Source organism: Paralichthys olivaceus, chromosome 21 (genome assembly GCF_024713975.1).
Source record: "Paralichthys olivaceus isolate ysfri-2021 chromosome 21, ASM2471397v2, whole genome shotgun sequence".
Lineage (NCBI taxonomy): Eukaryota > Metazoa > Chordata > Actinopteri > Pleuronectiformes > Paralichthyidae > Paralichthys > Paralichthys olivaceus.
In genome coordinates this window covers 7,208,932-7,228,318 of record NC_091113.1, presented here as the reverse complement: position 1 = coordinate 7,228,318, position 19,387 = coordinate 7,208,932, and the positions used below count along the sequence as shown (strand labels likewise).

The 19,387-nt window shown below is 40.0% G+C and overlaps 1 protein-coding gene across 25 annotated transcripts in view; it reads left to right on the top strand.

Annotated features, from left to right (window-relative positions):
- Positions 1-19,387, top strand: part of LOC109626875 (calcium-activated potassium channel subunit alpha-1a-like) — a 72,033-nt gene that overhangs the window by 33,411 nt on the left and 19,235 nt on the right. For 5 of the 25 annotated variants that reach the window (XM_069517822.1, XM_069517813.1, XM_069517817.1 and 2 more), the window contains exons 4-20: positions 90-183; positions 780-891; positions 4,503-4,578; positions 5,471-5,546; positions 5,651-5,821; positions 7,310-7,401; positions 10,111-10,221; positions 10,310-10,415; positions 10,501-10,583; positions 11,093-11,162; positions 11,377-11,532; positions 11,715-11,824; positions 12,434-12,502; positions 12,924-13,010; positions 13,477-13,553; positions 15,225-15,401; positions 17,709-17,741. In XM_069517822.1, the coding sequence (XP_069373923.1) occupies positions 90-183; positions 780-891; positions 4,503-4,578; positions 5,471-5,546; positions 5,651-5,821; positions 7,310-7,401; positions 10,111-10,221; positions 10,310-10,415; positions 10,501-10,583; positions 11,093-11,162; positions 11,377-11,532; positions 11,715-11,824; positions 12,434-12,502; positions 12,924-13,010; positions 13,477-13,553; positions 15,225-15,401; positions 17,709-17,741 (1,700 nt within the window). Of the gene's footprint in view, positions 1-89; positions 184-779; positions 3,347-4,230; positions 4,408-4,502; positions 4,579-5,470; positions 5,547-5,650; positions 5,822-7,132; positions 7,225-7,309; positions 7,402-10,110; positions 10,222-10,309; positions 10,416-10,500; positions 10,584-11,092; positions 11,163-11,376; positions 11,533-11,714; positions 11,825-12,433; positions 12,503-12,923; positions 13,011-13,476; positions 13,554-15,224; positions 15,402-17,708; positions 17,742-19,387 lie in introns of those variants that run through there. The other 20 variants (XM_069517824.1, XM_069517815.1, XM_069517819.1 and 17 more) reach the window with 12 other exon arrangements.

Below are 19,387 nucleotides of genomic sequence, written 5' to 3'. Positions count from 1 at the left end.
AAAACATCCACATATGTTTCACTGAATTTCTCACTTCACCGTCAGTTCCTCCTTTAGACATGACCTCGCTGTGTTTCTGTCTCTAACAGTCCCATCGAGTCCTGTCAGAACTTCTACGAAGACTTCACGCTGCAGATTGACATGGCGTTCAACGTGTTTTTCCTGCTGTACTTCGGCCTCCGTGTAAGTCAAACTGAAAGCATTGTTTCCTGCTCTTATCTCTGCAAATCTCACCTTGAATGCACTCTCTCACTCAACTTGTGTATCTCCCTCCATCATCTTTTACATGTACAAAACACTGCTTCTCATATTGTCACTGGGAAAAAGAGGAATAACCACACAACCGCCCTGCACTTACTTCCTGTTAATTTGAATTTAACCTCACCTATACGGCCTTAAACAACCTTGCACCTGAATATCTGTCAGGATTATCAGAATCAGAATTGGGGTTTATCGCCAAGTAGGTTTTCACATACAAGAGACTGTGCTGTGCATAAGCATAAATGAAAACATGTGGAACAGTATGTAAATATAATAAACACTAGAAAAAGATATGTACAATTTTAATGCTTGTACAGTTTGAGCATTGGAAAGATCAAATTTCTTTTCTCATCATCTGGATGGAATTGAACTTGTACTAATTCTCTATCGCTTCATTTAAATCCTTTATTAAAACAGTGACTTCTCTCCCTCTTCTTAGAAAAGCACTTTGTACCATTGTTTGATATAAATGTTTTAAATAAAGTTTGTTGTCACTATTTTCATTCTTGTTCCTGCAGTTCATCGCTGCCAACGACAAGCTGTGGTTCTGGCTGGAGGTGAACTCGGTGGTGGACTTCTTCACGGTCCCTCCGGTGTTCGTGTCGGTGTACCTGAACAGGAGCTGGCTCGGTAAGGACGCTCACATTAACTCACCGAAGAATTGCTCAGGGGATCTTCTGAGCTCCGGCTTAAAATTTCCCAGCAGCCTTTGGTGCCACCCGGTGGACTCACTGTGAGTGGCGAGCACTTCAAGAGTCACCAAAGCTGCCAAGAGGGAACTTGTTGGTGTGATTTACGCAGGCACACGTGTAATTCTATCCTCATATGTTTGTTCATTTTGAGCTTTATGTTGCATCACGTGCATGGAAAACTCAAATGATCCTGATGATCGCTGTGGAAGTAGATTTAAATATCTGTGAATGCAAACTGAAAAACACGGCGACTCAAACGCTTTATGGACCTCACTCCTTTACTTTGCTCGGCAGCACCATTGAATATCACACGGCTGTTGGTGGTGTTCCATCTAAACAGGCACATGTGGGAGTGGGTTTGAATGAAAATGTATGTTTCCACGTTGAGGTCTGTGAGTTTTGTGCTGCAGCTCAAATGAAATCAGGTAATAGGCTTTGTTGGGAGCTCGAGCTCTGGAATAGAAGTGAATATAGTCAATCTGCTAAAAGTGTGAAGCTCATCACTCAGAGAGGTCTGTGAGGAATTAGAGGATTAAACAGGAGCTTTTATTCTCGTGTTTTTGCTGCGTTCTCTCCTCTCGTCAGCTGACGAACCACCAGCACCCCCAGCATGAACACGCTCGGCTCTACAGTCACAGTCTTGATGAGCACGGTTGCATAATGTGTTTGTTCCCTGAGCCGATGCACTTTGACTCCTGGTGTCACAACAGTCGGAGGAAGTGGTGGTTGCTGGTGTCATCTAGTGGACATAAGGGGGAACAGGCAGCTCTTCTCATGGTGTTATTGTACACGCAGCTGTGTAGAGAATCTGCGTCACTGTTGCATTTACGACCATTATTCTTGTTTCAGGAATAAGAACTTGCTCCCTGGTTATTCCAACCCCTTTGTTTTCTGCTGTTTGGGGTCAAACTCATCACAAAGATTCATTTTTAACTTCATCTCATTCTATCTGGGTTTGTTACCGGATCCATTTTTTATGGTGATTTAAAAAGCAAAAACTCCAGATTGTGTGTTGAGATTTTAAACACTCTCACTTCATTGTGTTTTTGTGTGTTGTGCACACAGACACGATGCAGCAGCTAATAAACACAAGAAGGCTTTTTTATTATTGAGCCAGAATTTAGAAGCTTAAAATGAAAATAATCCCGTGCTGCCCTTTTAAACATTATGAGATCAAATGTTGCAGCTTCTTCCTCCAGAGTAAAACTAAAAGAGGATTTTAATATTAATATGTTCACTGAAAAAGACATTTGGTGTCCCTAGTTAAATAAATGTGTTTCACCATTATTATAAAATAATTTCAATTTTTCTCTATTATATTTTTGTTTTCAGAAATATTGAATACGTTTCTGAAAATATTCTTAAAAAACTCTATTAGAAGGAAACAATATTCTATTTCTTCATTGTTCGTACAGATTCAGAATGTGCACAAATCAGAAGCCACACATATTTCCATCTTTAATTCACATTCAGATTAAATGGATTTAGCAAACAGCAGATCTCCATCAGCTTCTATATTTTCATGCTGCACATTTAGTTTAAATGTCAGATACAATAGCAGTTGTTACATCAGCTGTGATTAATTTAAGGATTATTGCAGAATCACTAAATCCACAGAAAAACCCAACAGTTGCCAAAGCTTCTCATTTTTCCGTACACAGCTTTGCCGGCCTTTCACATCACTTTGTTTCCTGCTGTAAACACGAGATCAAAGACACACGCTGTTCTGGTCTAAGATGAGAGAATGAAATTTGGTTTGTCAGGAGCAGTTGCAGGGTTATAGGGATGAGATGTAGGTTACAGTGAAGCCAGCTGATGGACAGACTCGCTGTCTGGCCTCTTCCTTTCTCTGGATGAATCCTAAAGGAGCTTACGCTCTAATATCCTGATGGGAAAAGGGTTTGCTTTAAGCTCACTGAACGCAGTGGATCGCCATCAAGGTCTGAGGAAGATCAGACGGAAAAACTTCTTCGAAAAAAGAGCTGTTTTTGATGCCAGCCTGTTGGGTGCAAATATCATGAAAGCACATGATTATTTTTGTCCTCTCTTTTATCTTTTTGGAGGAGGATCACATTCTTTTTCTGTGACATGTGTCAAAGTGGATGCAGAAGAGTAAAGAGAAGGATTTGAAGCAGATTCTGGACTTAACTTAGGAAACTTTGGTGAGAAATTTCCAGACATGATTCCCACGAAGATGTTGGTGTACAGGGGGCCCGATGGAGGCACGCACTCCCAGACTGTGAGCAACACGAGGAGGCGGAAGAAGTCGACCGGGGAGCTCTTCCAGAATGGCTACAGGGTCAGGATGGGCCACGGGCAGGTCAGCGACAAAGAGGACCAGGACAGCTTCTGCTACAGCTTCGGTGCATGCTTCCACGTAATCTCCTACTGGGGTAAGACCTGCGGGACGTGGGAACGAGCGAGGGGGAAATCTCCCCTAAAGCTGAGCGCTGGCACGTCCAGAACTCTTTGGACTCTGTGTGTCAGCTGGAGCAGGTTCAGGATTTGATCCGTATTATGTTCCCCAGCTGGCAAACGCTCACTCGTAATGAAAAAAGAAAAAGCTTTGGCGAAGCACAGCACGTTCCACAGCATTCTCTGAAAAGATTTATATATATATAAATATATTTCATCTGAATGCCTGCCCGTAACATCTTTGATTTGTGTCACTTGGCACCAATGTTTCCAAGCACGGAAATTCATCTGCACGATTAATGCATGTGAGGATGGATTTGACTTGATGGCTCGCTCTTAGCTGAGGAGGCTTTTAATTGTTGATGCAGCAGCGACTCTGCAGTGGATACAGCTTCTTTTTTTAAATTCAACCATGAATCATGTGGCTTTCAAACTGCGGTGGGAACTTTCTCTTAGCAGGCGGTTTACTGCACTGCACCTAAATACTGAAACATAACAGAGAACACGTGTTATTCTGCTTAACGTGTAACTTGTGTTGATGTTGAACTGGACGACAGTGGCAGTAAAATGGTTCTAAATTAAATGTTCATGTTGCTTTAACGTTGGTCGATACAGACGCTCAGGCTCGTGTTGTCGGTGGTTTTATCTGTGTTGTTTCGTCCTTGAAGTCTTGGCAACAGGCTCCATTTTTTCCCCCCCTTCCTCTCAAATTTAGGATTTGACGTCACAACTGTTTACTCGTTCAATTTACCGTGACAGCGTCCACCTGTCCTCATTTTAATCCAGGTTTTCATCTCGTCCACGTTCAGAGTTTTTTTCCGGCAGGAGCGATGCAGGTAGATGCTCCTGAGATGAAAGCAGAGTGTTCTGAGTAGATGAAGAGAGCTCCAGGATGTAGAGCTTGTTTTTATAGTTTTTATCCTCTCTACATATTCAAAATGTTTCTATGATGAAACAGTAACTTCTGATCGGTCGGAGTTTATTTTATTAATCAATATGAATCCACTGAAGCTGTTAAGCAGGGATGAAGGTATGAAAGGTAGGATGCTCAACGATTGCTGTTGATGTTTATCAGATTTTCTTATTAATCATATGTGCTAATTTCTCTATGGTCTTTTTTTTCCCCTCTCGCAGGCTTGAGATTTTTAAGGGCCTTAAGGTTGATACAGTTCTCAGAAATTTTACAGTTTTTGAATATACTCAAAACGAGGTAAGTGTGTGGCTATTTAATCAGACTTTTTCCCTCGTGTGTGTGTGTGTGTGTGTGTGTGTGTGGCAGTGTGAAGTGTGGTGCATGTGCAGTTGACACATAAACACGACACAATTTAGGATTAATCTTCATTTGCAATGTTTGGCTTGATGCTACATAGATCACAGTAAGATCTCTTTAATTTGATGAGGTATATATTAAAGTTTACTCCTTGTTAAACTGTAGCCAGCTCTGTAACGTGCATGAACAAAAACAGCTCTCCGGTTTGTCTCCTTACCACTTAGAAATTAAATCTTTTTATTTTTTGCACAGATGTCAGGAAAAGCTTATAGTGCATCGAAATGCTTTAGAATAATCTCTGCGCTCGCTCACTCAGATGGAGGTGAAAGGCAGATCGCACAAAGGAGGAGAGGACAGAGGTCTTTCAGGGACATTGTGTTCTGTGGTCTTTAAAGAACCTCGCACATATTAAGACTGAATACACAGCGAGAAGATTATGTTATTATGGTTATTATGTTCAGGGACATAAAAACAACACAGAGACAAAATAAGAAAGCAGAGTTTAAAACAATTTTCAAGCAAAATAACAGAGATGAAAAGGAGAGTAGAAGAATGCTGAAGCGTAAATAGAGCTGCATGTTACTTTAATAACCTCGACAATAAAAGTAAAGAATACACAATAATCCCACATGTGTCAATCAGGAAAAGTTTGTTTTTAATGGTGTTTTATGTTGCATGTAATTTTTTTCTCTTGAATTATTTCTGTAAAACATTATATGAGCTCTATCATCTAAGATTCTCTATAATTCAGTTTAATTGTTTTGACATCTTGGACCATCATTTTTAATGTCAGTGAAATAACTAAAAGCTCAAACGCTTCTTTTTCAAATAGCAACTCAATAAAGCTGGTGAACCTGTGTTCAATCTTCATAAGCACATGGCTAACCGCAGCAGGCTTCATTCATCTGGTGAGTTAATGGGTCTTTTAAAGCAAATACTCATTTTTACTTTGTACTTTTTATTGCATCGTGGGAAAAATCTTTGTGTTCATTGTGTAAATCTTCTGTTCCAGGTGGAAAACTCAGGGGATCCTTGGGAAAACTTCAAAAATTCCCAGGCTCTCTCCTACTGGGAATGTGTCTACTTGCTCATGGTCACTATGTCCACTGTGGGATACGGAGACGTTTATGCAAAAACCACCCTCGGCCGCCTGTTCATGGTCTTCTTCATCCTCGGTGGTTTGGTAAAAAAAACTCTCATTACCTATTGCTGCTTAAAATCCTCCATGCAACCAATCACCACACTCCGCCGGGTGTTAACTCTCGATGGGACGCTGTCCAACCGGGACGCTCTTCACCTGTTGTTTAGGTGTATTTGTGGCTCGACACTTCACCACAGTATGTTGCATGTCATTATTGTATGAGTTGTGTATAATAACGCAGCATTTACTCAGGTTTATAATGCTGAAGTTTTGTTTTTGTTATTAACTATGAGGTACTGCGGTTTCAGGTGGCTCTACCCTCCTGCCCCCCCCCCCCACCTCCCTCTTTTCCAACAAACACAATGGAACAAGGAGGATTTATCACAGCGCGGCTTTATGGACTGAACAACATTACTGAATCTCACGCTCACATCTCAGCATGAATACGTGATAATGTGATAAATGAATCCAACAGAAGAAATCCTTTGTGGGATTTACCACAGATCTGAGTCACCTGATAAATAAAGGTCATTGAGAGGACGCTGTGATCTAGATGATAAAGAATTAAATACCATGATGACATATTATATAAAGAGTATAAAAGTGATATAGTTGTATATCTCTCTGCAAAGCCACAGTGTTATTCACACTCTTTTAGATGATTGAAAATAATATTTATTTAAAATATCTTAAAGGACACAATTCAAGTCCAGCTGTGTGAATATAGCAAACAAGAGTATATATTACTGGGAAACTGGGGGGTAGATCAGACATTTCTTTGTATCAGGTAACAGACTGTCAAAGATGTCAAGTAAGATGATTAAATCAATTCCTAAAAAAGTTAGTCTGACATAGTGAAATATCAACATTTTGAGATGTGTAGTGACTGCTTTGATTAAATTTTGATTTTAATGAAGTTTCAGTTTTAATGTTGGTCGTCCGTTCAGCTGTTCTGTCTAAATCCGCCCTACATGTGTTTGTTGGGCGAAACATGGCACATAAGGCTTTTCTTTGATTTTCTATCATTTCTTTTCTGTCACAGATCGACACACCACTCATCAGCTGTCATTTTCTCCTTTATTCTTCTAATATCCGTAAATATTGGCTTTATAATTTTCTTTTTTTTCCATTTTCACACCTTTTCTGTAAAGTGTAAAGCTACATTTAGTCAATGACTGATCTGAATTAACTGCAACTTTCTCCTTTTTCCTGTTAACATATGAATATAATTATTGCTCCAGCACATACAGTAGTGTTCAACTTTAAATTTCTTTAAAGCACAAATAAGAAGACCTGCTCTTCTTTGCCTATTTTTTTTTTAGTCTCCTCTTCTGTCTCCTATCTTCTCCTTAGGCCATGTTTGCGAGCTACGTCCCTGAAATCATAGAGTTAATAGGAAACCGAAAGAAATATGGTGGTTCCTATAGTGCTGTTAATGGGAGAAAGTAAGTATTCCAGGAGGCTCTACTGCCTCCACCGCAGTAGAACCTTCTCTGCATGCCCTTTTCTTTTTCTTTTCCATGCATGTAGGCCATGTTTGCTCGCTACGTGCCAGAAATTGCCGCTCTCATCCTTAATCGGAAGAAATATGGAGGGAGTTATAACTCGACCAGAGGCAGAAAGTAAGTCCAACGAAGAAAACTTTGAATGGTGTGGTTTTGTGTGACTCTAGTGGCCCTCTCATAAAGAGGTGACATATAGTCTGAGATGCAAAGATCTCGATTAACACTGAAGTCACACTGTGACTGAAGAACTTGGCCATGATTAATGTGGAATTATTGTTCTGTATTGCTGCTGCTGTTTTTGTACATGTGCAAGGTGCCATCGCTGCTCGCCATGAATCAATGTTTGCTTTTACACTGCAAAAAATATCTGCATCCGAGCAAGTGGTCTCTGTCTGTTATTGAGTCCTGAAAGTTGGAATCGTGTAAAACAAGTGAACAAACCGAAAAAATTAATTTCTTTTTGAAAAATTCTACAAATTAATTTTTTTCACTTGTATAAAAACAGACAAAAATCACTTGATAAGACATTTTTTTCGGTGTTGTCATATAAATGTACTTTTATTTTTTAAGGTGGCACATGAAGGATTTTCTCACTGAGATATCTGGTATCCATACTACTTTGATTTTTTTTCCAATTGCTAAATTGGAAATAGAACCACATCGCAAATGAGGGTATATATTTGTATTTGTAGTAAGGTAAGGATAGTTGTTGCTATGGATACGTCCAGGTTTCTAGCAGTGGTTAAACTTTAAAACTGTGAAAGTTTAGTTTAAGAGACAGAATCTGAGAGAGAATCCTTCATGTTTTATTGTGGTGATGGTCTGTACTCATCTGTGTCTGTTGAGTTTTGGGTTCGTAAATCAAGTGTCTGCATCAATAATCTACTCAACCATCCACAGTGGAATTTGTGTCTCACAAAAAATGCATAAATAAGTCACCAAGATAAACATTATAAATATAATAGATATATTACAAATATATAAAAATAATAAAGCTGATGAAAAAAGATATAGAAAAAACTTGCTTCTATATATATTAACAAAATCAAATGATTATCTTAATGATCAACATACACACAAAGTATTGTGTTGAATCTGAGTTAAATCAGATTGTGTACATGTGTTTTTTTAAGGGTAATGCTAATAACACTTAAGAATTAACAGGGGTTGATTAATGGTAAATTAATATGCTTAATATAAAAATATTAGCCTTCAAGACGGCAATAAAACTTGACAAAATAATAATTAAATAAAAATAAACTCAAGTTTATATAAGTCAAATAAATGGCAGCACTCACATCCTGTTTGTCACTGCTTGCTTCATGGTGATTGTTTTTTTAAAATATTCAGTTTTTCTTTGCTGGAAAAACTTTTTTTTGTTATTTTCACGCTTTGCTTCTGAACATTCCTGGCCTTTGTCTTCAGTCTGACCTACACCCTTAGGAATTAATACAAAATCCATTTTAAAGGAATAGTTTGACACTTTAAGAAATACACGTATTCACTTTCTCACTCTCAAGTACAAAGCTAGAGCCAGGGGCCGGTGAGCTCAGCAGGGTGTGTAACAAAGGTCCCAATATTACACCTTAAACATTTTTTATATTTTATGTTTTCTCCATATTTTTGCATCACAAAAAAACTAAGATATAGGTTTATTTGTGAACATAGCGCCCCCTGCTGAGCGACGTTAACTACCTCTTGGCTCCAGCTCCGTGCTTTAAGTACAGACACAAGAGTGACGTTGATCTTCTCAGCAAGAAAGCAAATAATTGTAATTCCCAAAATGTCAAACTATTCCTTTGACGTGTCCCCGACATGTGACCTCATGTCCCGAGCTCTGAAGCTGTTTCTAAACAGATGCCTCCAAACAAAAGACGGCTCGTTGCAGCATGATTTAGTCACTTGTGATTGTTGATCAGACGTAAGCAGAGTTATAATGTTATAAGAAACATTGTCAAATCTGCTTCTTTTGTTTAAAACTAAACATTTCAGCTTTTAAAGTCATTCTGGTCCGTCTTATTTTCACCAGAGTGACTTTAGAGAAATGTACACGCGCTGAAGATGCACTATTTGAATATCAAAGCACATTTCTTTTCTACATTTTTACAACTAGACCGAATTGTTAGCTTCATTTTTCTATTTCCTCTCTCTTCTTCCTGATGTCTTTAATTGTTGTCATTACTGGAGAAACTGTCAATAAATGTGATTTTCTTTGCAAATTAGAGAAACAACAATAAAAAATGATTCTGATGCATTTATTGTAGATTAAAGCCATGAAGACACAGTGAGACCTCCGGCTGCGAAGCATTTCTCCCACACCAAACGTGTAGCTGAGTAAACGCCTGAAGTCCACTTATAAACAGTTGTAAAAAAATAAAGATATAATAATGATAATAAAACTAAATGAATCTACAGTGTGTTCCTAAAGGATCTGTGATACGTAGGAATGAAGAAACACTGTGTGCTGCTTTCATAATCTCCATCTAAGTAAACTCTGATCCTTTATAATCTGACACTGAAATCCACGCTGCTCTCTGACCCCCTCACTCAGCCGCCGCTCGTCACGGCAGGAACACGAAACATCCTCTTCCTGTTCCACAGATTTAATCATTTCTCCCTCGCAGATTTTCAAATCAATCACCTGAACACAACAGAGCAGATTATTTTTCATCCCGATCACATCCCTCTTCTGTCAGATTTACCTTTTTTTTTTTTTTAATTCCAGGACAAAGAGGAAAAAGCGTTTTCTGCTTGTTCGTGTGTGTTTGTCGCCGATCCTCCTTTTCCAGCTTTAGCTTCATTGTCGCTCTGCACCTCGTTTTCCAGGCACATCGTGGTCTGTGGTCATATCACACTCGAGAGTGTGTCCAACTTTCTAAAAGACTTCCTACACAAGGACAGGGATGATGTCAATGTAGAAATAGTTTTTCTCCATAAGTGAGTAGAAAACAGCAAACATCAAATATTAAGTTACTGGAAACAGTACTTCTCCTCAGAGTTAAGACTTTCTCTCTTTCTCTCTCAGTATTTCCCCTAATCTTGAGCTGGAAGCCTTGTTCAAGCGTCACTTCACCCAGGTGGAGTTTTACCAAGGGTCAGTCCTAAACCCACACGACTTGGCCAGAGTCAAGGTAACGCAGCTGAGGAGGAACAACACTGTTGTTTGTATTGATTTGTCGTACTCAGTATGTTTTCACTGTGTGATTTTGTTTTTAGATCGAATCTGCTGACGCCTGTTTGATCTTAGCCAACAAATACTGCGCTGACCCCGATGCTGAGGATGCGTCCAACATCATGAGGTAAAACCACAGGAGCTCGTTCAACATTTATGTCTTGTCTATCTCTTGTTTTGTTTTGTTTGCTTTTCACCCCCGAGGCCAATTCTGTTCAAACGTTTTGTAAAAAGAAAAAGATTTTCCAAGCAGAGGGTGTGAAATTGGCAGATCTCCCTGCTTGCACAGTCACACATTAGGAAACTGAGGTTCTACGGAACCTCCGAAGGGTCACGGCGAGGATCTTTGTGAGGATTACTTTTACCTTCACTTGTAATGTGCCACAGACTGTCAGAGTAACGTTGCTGAACATGTGCCTCAAACTCCACCGCCTCATCTTGTGACAGGAATCTTTGAAAATGGTGAATTATTAACTGCGCCTCAAATGCTGAGAGAAACAACACGAATCTGTTCTAACAAACAGTTTTAAATGATTTAACAGCTGAACTGCTGCTTCAACTTCACGATTGGAAAGAAGAGAAAAAGAAGAACTTGACGTTGGAAAACTTGTTCTGAGTTTGTTGTGTCTCTTTCAGGGTTATTTCCATCAAGAACTACCATCCAAAGATCAGAATAATCACTCAGATGTTGCAGTACCACAATAAGGTTTGTATATTCAGTAATTTAGGGTTTAATCTCCTGAAGTTTAGTTTTGTGCATTCAGTATTTTGAGATGGATTTTTATGTTTGGGTTTGTTAGATTTCAATCTTGGTTTTTATCATCTTAGAACCTTGTTAGAAATAAGCTTCATACGTGTTTCCAGTTTCAGTTCTGTCAAACAACCGCATGACGTCATGTTGTACTCTCTCCCCCTCTCAGGCCCACCTGTTGAACATCCCCAGCTGGACCTGGAAGGAGGGCGATGACGCCATTTGCCTCGCAGAGCTGAAACTGGGCTTCATCGCCCAGAGCTGCCTGGCTCAGGGGCTCTCCACCATGCTGGCCAACCTGTTCTCCATGAGGTCCTTCATCAAGGTAGCCGCATCAATCAAGTGTTTACGTTTTCGTTTACATTAGAACAGGCAGAGTAGAAAATAATGATTGTCCCAGATGAGGCATCCAGCATCCGGTGAGTGGGCGGAGATGAATGAAGTTTTGCTTCCAGTATTTTTGTAACGACACAAGCTTCTGTCTGTTTCTTCTAATCTTTGTCACAGATTGAGGAGGACACGTGGCAGAAGTATTACCTGGAGGGAGTGGCTAATGAGATGTACACTGAGTACCTGTCGAGTGCCTTCGTGGGCTTGTCTTTCCCTGTCATTTGCGAGTACGTGCACAGAAACAGCGATTTTTGGTTTTGTGTTCCCCCAGATTTTAATTTAAACCGAGTGGCCTTGAGCAGTAGAGTTTTTAGTTACGTGAATGTTTTAAATGACGAGTAAACGAAGGACCTGAAGTGTAAAGAAGAGATTTTAACCTTAAAGCTTCGGGTCGATGTAGAAGCTTTGAGTCACCACGACTGCAGCTGCTTTCATTTCTCATTATTTTCATTATCAGAAGATTTGTTTAAATAACCAAAGTCATTTTTTACAGGTAAATTAAGCCTCTCTTTAAAGGTTTTCATTTTATTTTACTTATTTCAAGAGGAGAGAAGACTTCTATCTCAGTCTTTACAAAATCACATGATAATAATTATAATCCTAAATGTATAAAATCTCGAACGCTCTGTGGCTTCTGTACATTTATTTGCCTTTTCTAATTTAAATATAATATTACAACGATTCATATTTTCCATTAGTGGATTTCTAGAAGTTACACTGATTCACCAACATATTTTTTTTAATCTACACTCAGAAATATGAATCAGATGATTTTCTGAAAGTACAGATTGTGTAGCATTTGCTGCAGGTGTAATTGTTGTCATTCTGTTTTTCAGACTCTGCTACGTGAAGCTAAAGCTGCTGCTGATCGCTATCGAGTACAAGTCTGATAAAAGAGAAAGCAGGTGAGTGCAGGTGCTCACAGTGGATCCTTGTCATTACAATTCACGTGGATACACAGGTGTGTTTGTCATCTGTATTTACTTTCAGTGATGAACCTGTTTGGATCCAGCGTCTCTGTTTAACTGCAAACACACGGCTCTTTACAAACTGGGCTAAATTAGTGTCGAAATTGGTTTGTTCACAAACATCACAGGTCTTTTACGACTCCATCCTGACAAATGAATGGAGGAGGGGGCGGTTGGTTTCTGTAAACACACACGAGGGTTTGTTTGAACGCACCAATGCTCATTTTACACCGACTGAAGAGTCACAGCTTTCATCAGCTTCATTTAATAAACAGAGACCAACCTGCCAAATGAGTGGAAACTAGATTCAGTGATGTAACTTTCCACTCTGACATGTTTGGTCTGTAAATCCTCACAGCACTCTGATCAACCCTGGGAACCACGTGAAAATGGAGGAGGGAACTTTGGGCTTCTTCATTGCCAGCGATGCCAAAGAAGTAAAGAGGTAAACGATGGGAATGGAGATTAGAGAGTGTCTCTGCTCCAGGTGTCGGATGGAGATTTATGATTTGTAGGCAGCTGTTTGTTTTATCTGCTCATTTCTGGGGAACGTCAAAAGATTTGAAGACATTTCAAATGTAAATGAGTTTAGGATTAGGATTCAACCAAGATGTGCAGCAGTCGTGGAAGTACGATTTTAGATTTGTTATTTAAGTAATGGTAGCAAGTGCAGTAGTATTATTATTATCAAGTATCAAAATCAAAAAAGATACTGTACATATTAATACATAATATTATTACATATTAAATGAGTTACTATCAGTACTCACTACTAATAAGTTAGTGTGTAAGTAGTAATTTACAGGAGTCGCTGAATCAAAGTGGATATCAACTATTTAATCTACTGTTAATGTCGCTGCTTCTCAGGCATGTGGAGTCTTCTCACAGGGGAATCTTGTTTTCTTCCTCAGGGCGTTGTTTTACTGTAAATCCTGCCATGATGACATATCTGATCCCAAAAGAATAAAGAAATGTGGATGCAAGAAATGTAAGTGACCACATATCAACACATTATGTTCGTTTGACTTCATTAACATCCATAAACAGAGCATTTGTAAGTTGTGGATGAAAAGAAAAAAAAAGATTTATATTTATCTATATGACTTAAATACTTTAAATGTTAAAGGGTCAGTTCACCCAAAATACAAATCACAGCTTTACAGTCAAATCTAGTCTTTTGGTTTTATTTGCTGAAGTTTAGAAATATGGTATTTGGGTGAACTTACCCTTTATTTTTTATTCCGACACTTTTAGTTGACAATCTCAACAACAGCCTTGGATTATTTTGAATTCAAGACATATTCTCTCCTCCATGTAATTCACTTTTAAACAGAAACAGAGAAGTCTCTAAGTCTAAGTTCACATGTGAGTTCAGGCTAAATGTGCATTTTGTATGTTTGTTTGAATGTCTTCTGTGGTTTTATAATGTTTGTGTGTGCTGTGACAGTTCACTGATAACGTTGTGATGTTAGCAGAGAGACTGGGACCTGGATGGATCGTGTGGCTCTACATCAAAAACATCCTGTTTCATTTTATTGTTCTGTCTGTTCTCCTACAGATTGTTTCATCTTAACCATTACAGCTAATAATTCATCTTAACATTTGATGCATTCTTTTCCTGCTGCTTGGGAATTTGCACACTTAAAAAAAAATGTCACTTTATAGTGATATATTGTGAGTAATGCAGATCGATTCCCCCTCTGAAAACACAGCCTGAGTGTACTGTAAATGTTGCATGTATAACGGTTGATGCTGCCTGGTCCCCTGGTTGTCACGTGCACATCGCTTCCAATTTGATAAAAACTAAAGTGACCAATTTTGGGAAAAGACCAAAAAGAGACAAAAGGATAAAGAGTTGAGTTTACATTACCTTTATTACCTATTTCTTTTCTTATTTAGAAAATGTTAAAAGACAGTAACTATAGGAGTTTCATTCATGACAGCCCGAGTAGTAATACTCCAGATCACCACCAGGTGTCTCTGCAATCCTTCGACTAACACAACATCCTTGCTAGAGGAGCTAAAAAGGCCCCATTTCTGAGATCAAGGATTTTTTTTGGAACAAATAGCATTCATGTAGGATCCTTAACTCTTGATGTCAGATTTATGGTTTCATACAGTGCCTCATGAGTGTTTCAACTTATTTTTGTTTTCTTGAGATTCATCTAGAAGCCCAGAGAACTGTTTTATACGAGATACTGACTCAGAAATGTCTGTCATCGTGCGCTGGAACCAGTGTAGATAAGAGTCATAGTGTCAAATACAGCACACGACCAAATTATGGAGTAAACATAAGCATTCAGGGTCATGTTCAGGTGAAGGGGTGAAGTCAATACAAATCTGATGAGTTATTGTTTCTTTTGCTGTTGAGGGAATTTATGACCCACACCCGATCCAATCCCACCCTCTGATTTCTACTCCCCAAAACCACATGACCTCACAACCTCATGATATTTCCCACGCTTGTCCCAGAAACGACCCAAATCCTAATCTGACATTCCGACATTTGCACGCCGTCGAGTCAAAGTGAATCTTGTGCATCCCAGCAGCAGCAGCAGCCGTCCTCTGTGCCCTGTCTTGCCTTTGTCCACTTCTCTCCAGAACGACCCTCGACGTTAACCTGCTCTCCCTCTCCTCTTGTCTGAACCTGTGACTGTAGCCAAGATGCCCGCCCTCGAGAAAATAAGACTGGCATGCTGTTTTGATTGCGGGCGCTCAGCAGAGCGGGGCTGCTCGTGCATGCTGATTAATGTGCGTAATAACGTGGACTCCTCTCAACAAGACATCCCACTCTCTACTGTCTCTGTTAATGATTGCTCAACCCCATTACGTGCCTGTAAGTTGTCGCCATTGACATGTGCTCTTTAGTGTTGTGCAACATGCACTGTGTTAACCATGTCTCCAGCTCTGTGCGCTTTCTGGCTCTATGGCAGCTTTGTCGTCACTGTCATGGGTGTAGTTGTTGCTTCACTGTTGTCAGTCAGCTGGTGCTCCTGGTCCTGTGCTGCTGCTCTCAGAGGTGAAGCATGCTGGGGGACTGTTCCGCTGGTGTTTTGTCAGAGAATGTGAATTCAAACTGACCTTTAGCTCAAATTGGGTCAACAACAATTTTGCAGAGTGTGAAAACTAAATCTCCGCTGAAAAATGGCGTCCGCTTCCCCCTCCAGTGATTTAATCAACATTTACAGCTATTAAAGCTGAAGCGCCAAAGAATTGCAAAGCTGTGCGTCCCTGCGATCGATTTCGACATGCACACTCAAACGTTGCACGCTCAAATTATTTGGTTTGTACAAAAGTTATATTGACGTCACTGGAGAGTAATAAAGATAAAGAAACGTTTCCTTTCTGTGCCCTCCAGAGACGGGTGAACACGATTGGATTTAAGATATTTGTATGTGTAAAGGCCACTGACAATCAATTAATTAAAATAAAAATCTTAAGAGCACCTGAGGGGATTTTCTGAGGATCTCTCTGAACGCCTGAACAACTACAGAATATAAAATCTCTAAAAACAGAAAACATGTATTCAGTTCACACACCAGTGTCACAATCAGCGCCAGAGGCAAAACTCGGGGTTCTCTAGTCTTATGATATTGTTTGAATTGTACAAGATTTACAGAATTCAAGAATAGAGCAGATCTGGATGAAATTAGAGGAATAGAGGACAACAGAAAAGTGCTGGATCATATTGGAACTGACTGAATTGTGCTGAATTGAGATTCATTCTTAATTCAAGTGTGATTGCCCTTTAAAGCCGGAGGCCGTGTTAAGTTGCTCTCATATGTTGCAGAAGGCATGAAGAATGTGTCTGCATCTGCACGGCGTTAATACAATTTGCTGGAAACATTGTAGTCTGTCACACAGTTTTAGTGAATGGCTCTTGATCAAAGACCATGTTGTGTGTAGTCGAGCATCTCTGGGCGTTTCCACCCCTCGACATGTCTTCCAGGGTTGTGTGCTGTGAGCGTCCCCGGCCAGCTAAGCTGGAGCCGAGCTCTGGAGCTGCTGTCGACACAGTGCGGGAGACGCATGGAGCGAGGCCTTATGTGGCCTGACATGGAAATTATGTTTGCATTTTCATTTTTGGAGTGCTACCGGTTGTCATGAAACTCAGCCTGACAGTTCCTAACCACCAGGCAGCCGAGTGCCCCCGCCCCTCTCCTCCTCTCTCGTTGTGGGACAGATGCTAGCCTGTTAGTCCTGTGACTCTGTTCGCGCCCTCCGATTGCAGGCGACAGATGCCAGGACCAGCAAGGTCCCTGTTTGAACATTGCTGTCACTGTCCTGCCTTAAGCTCAATGCATGACCTTTATTGTGAGCAAGGGTTTGAAATAAAGTACTAATGAGCATGTGTGCGACTCATAGCTCCCAAAAAAAAAAGTGACTCACAGGAAAGTTCCATGCATCTGTGCAGGTTGTGTCAAACAGTGCTGAGGAATGGGAAACAGCTTTTAGGAAAAAGGAGGCAAGAATAAACACGATGCTATAAACTCAAAAACGAGAACATGCACAGTTTTGTCACATGTTGTAAGTAAGTGAATGTTAACGCAGGTTTACCCAGTGAGCAGCCAGTGGATTATAAAAGAAATCAAGACATCCAGGATAAACTCACATTATCAAGGATATCAAGGTTAAATAACGTTTTTAAGACTATATCTCAAAGTGTGCTGACCTGCCTCACATTGAAATATAGTTATAAAATGCCAGTTAAAATATCAGTTACTGTTTATGTAACTAGTTTGATTATTAAATTATTTAATCATCCGTATCTGTAATTATGAAAATATAATGAAATGATCATTTTAAAGTTATTTTAAGCAAGTTAAATTCAAACGTTCAGCTCCGATTTAATCTACACATCTGAACATACTGATTTACGGCACTCAGAGTCGGTGCCAACTTCAACTCCTCCGATGGGTTTGTAGGTGACAACCTACAAACACGTTTTGACCACGTCACTGAAAATAATTTTCCAAACCGCCGCTTGTTTTATTTCTCATTGTTTTGGTCCATGTTGTTCTTCTTTAAGGTGCCTCACAGAGAAATCCCTCAGCCTCCAGTTCCCCAGTTGTCCTTTATAATTTGCTTTCATTGCGACCTGATCTTCTCTGTAACCTCTCATCTGTCTCTGCATTCTTCTCAGCTAAAAATAGCTACAATGGATATATCAAATCAAGTAAGTTTTGATTTCCATTCTCTCGTTTGGCCATTTGTTTTCTAACCCTTCCACTTATGCCTCCGCAGCCGTCGCCACTCGACCCATCTCTGACCTGCTGTGTTTGGCTGTTGTGTTCGTCGCTCTGTCTTCATCCATCCTTATATTTCACATGCAAAGCACCAGGAGGTTGTGTCTGCGTGGTTTGTGTTGGTTATCAGTTACAGCTCAGCAGTAGATGGTGCTACCGCTTCACTGTGAGGGCGGATGAATGAAATCGAACAATTCAAGTGTGTATATTTACAATATGATTCATCAAATAAGAGTAAAGGGTTAGTGTTGTATTTTGTCAGCTCAGGAGTGTGAACCTCGTGGGTCAGGATTTGTGATAAAAACAAATATGCCACACTGGTATTGTCCTGCAGAACTGCTGTGCATGTTTGACACGGGGCAGATGAACAGTGGAGGTCTGGAGAAGGAGAGATAATCTGCTCGACAGCTGACTGTTGAAATAATCATCTCTATTCTTCAGCTTTAGCTCCCAGCCATTTTTCTTTTTGGAGTGAGGGGACCATGTTCTTCTGCCTCCTTCTATCAATTTATCATGTAATCTTTACCAGGTTTGCCTCCATTATAACATGACTGCAACCGTGAGCTTTTAGATCTCAAATAATGAAGAGGACACACAATTTATTTCTTCCTCATCAGGCTTAAACTGCACACAGCAGCTCGTGGTTGTTAACGCACACTGTCACCTCCTTGTTCTTTTGGCATAACAAACGCTGGAACACCTGAAAGCATACTTATTAATTCATGCTTATTATAAATATCAAAGTAAATGTCAAATCCAACATTTCAGTGGTGGCTATAGCAAGTGGTTAAGTGGTGTTTAATAAAAATGAGCTTTTTTAATTATTCAGCTATTAGCATTCTTGTGCCAGAAAGAATTACCCCCCAAAACCTGTGATTGTGCTTTAATTATGATAAGAGTCACAAGATGTTTTATTAACATACACACTGCAGGTCTTATTGAAGTCACTTCACATCAGATCCTGTCCTGTGCTCAACGTGAAGAATTAAAATGCCTCCACCTACAGTTGATGCTGCAGAGCTTCGTACAATAATGTATTTTTAAAAATAATGCTCTAGTTACTGTAGATGCTCTACAAACAAGCTCTGAACACTTAAAATCTAATGTTTCACAGTTGTGAGCAACACAAATTAAATGTTATTCACCTCCATTATACTGTGATGGAAGCAGGAATGTCAGACGACTGTTTTAAAACCTTGACACTTTAAAACCAAAGCTATCAACATGGCTAAATACCTCCAGGGCTTTGTGGTTGTCGTGTAATAAGCCTTTAAAAACAAACAAACAAACAACCCATTAAGTTGAAATGTGCAGCTGCTGATTTTGACTCCTCTTCATTTAGCAGTAAAAGATGGCCCCCTTATCCAGTCATCAACTTACCAATACAAGTCAGCTAAACTGAACAACTCAGATGAGGCCTGTAGGGGGCCCCGTAGCAGGGCCGCTGCCGTGTCGGTCCCGCTGGTTAACAACCGCAAGGGAAGCCTGCTGCCCCCTGCCGCACCCCCCGCTCTGAGACTGAGCTTCGCGGGCTGCAGGGACCTAGGCCAGGTGGGCCGGCGACCGAGGGCGGCAG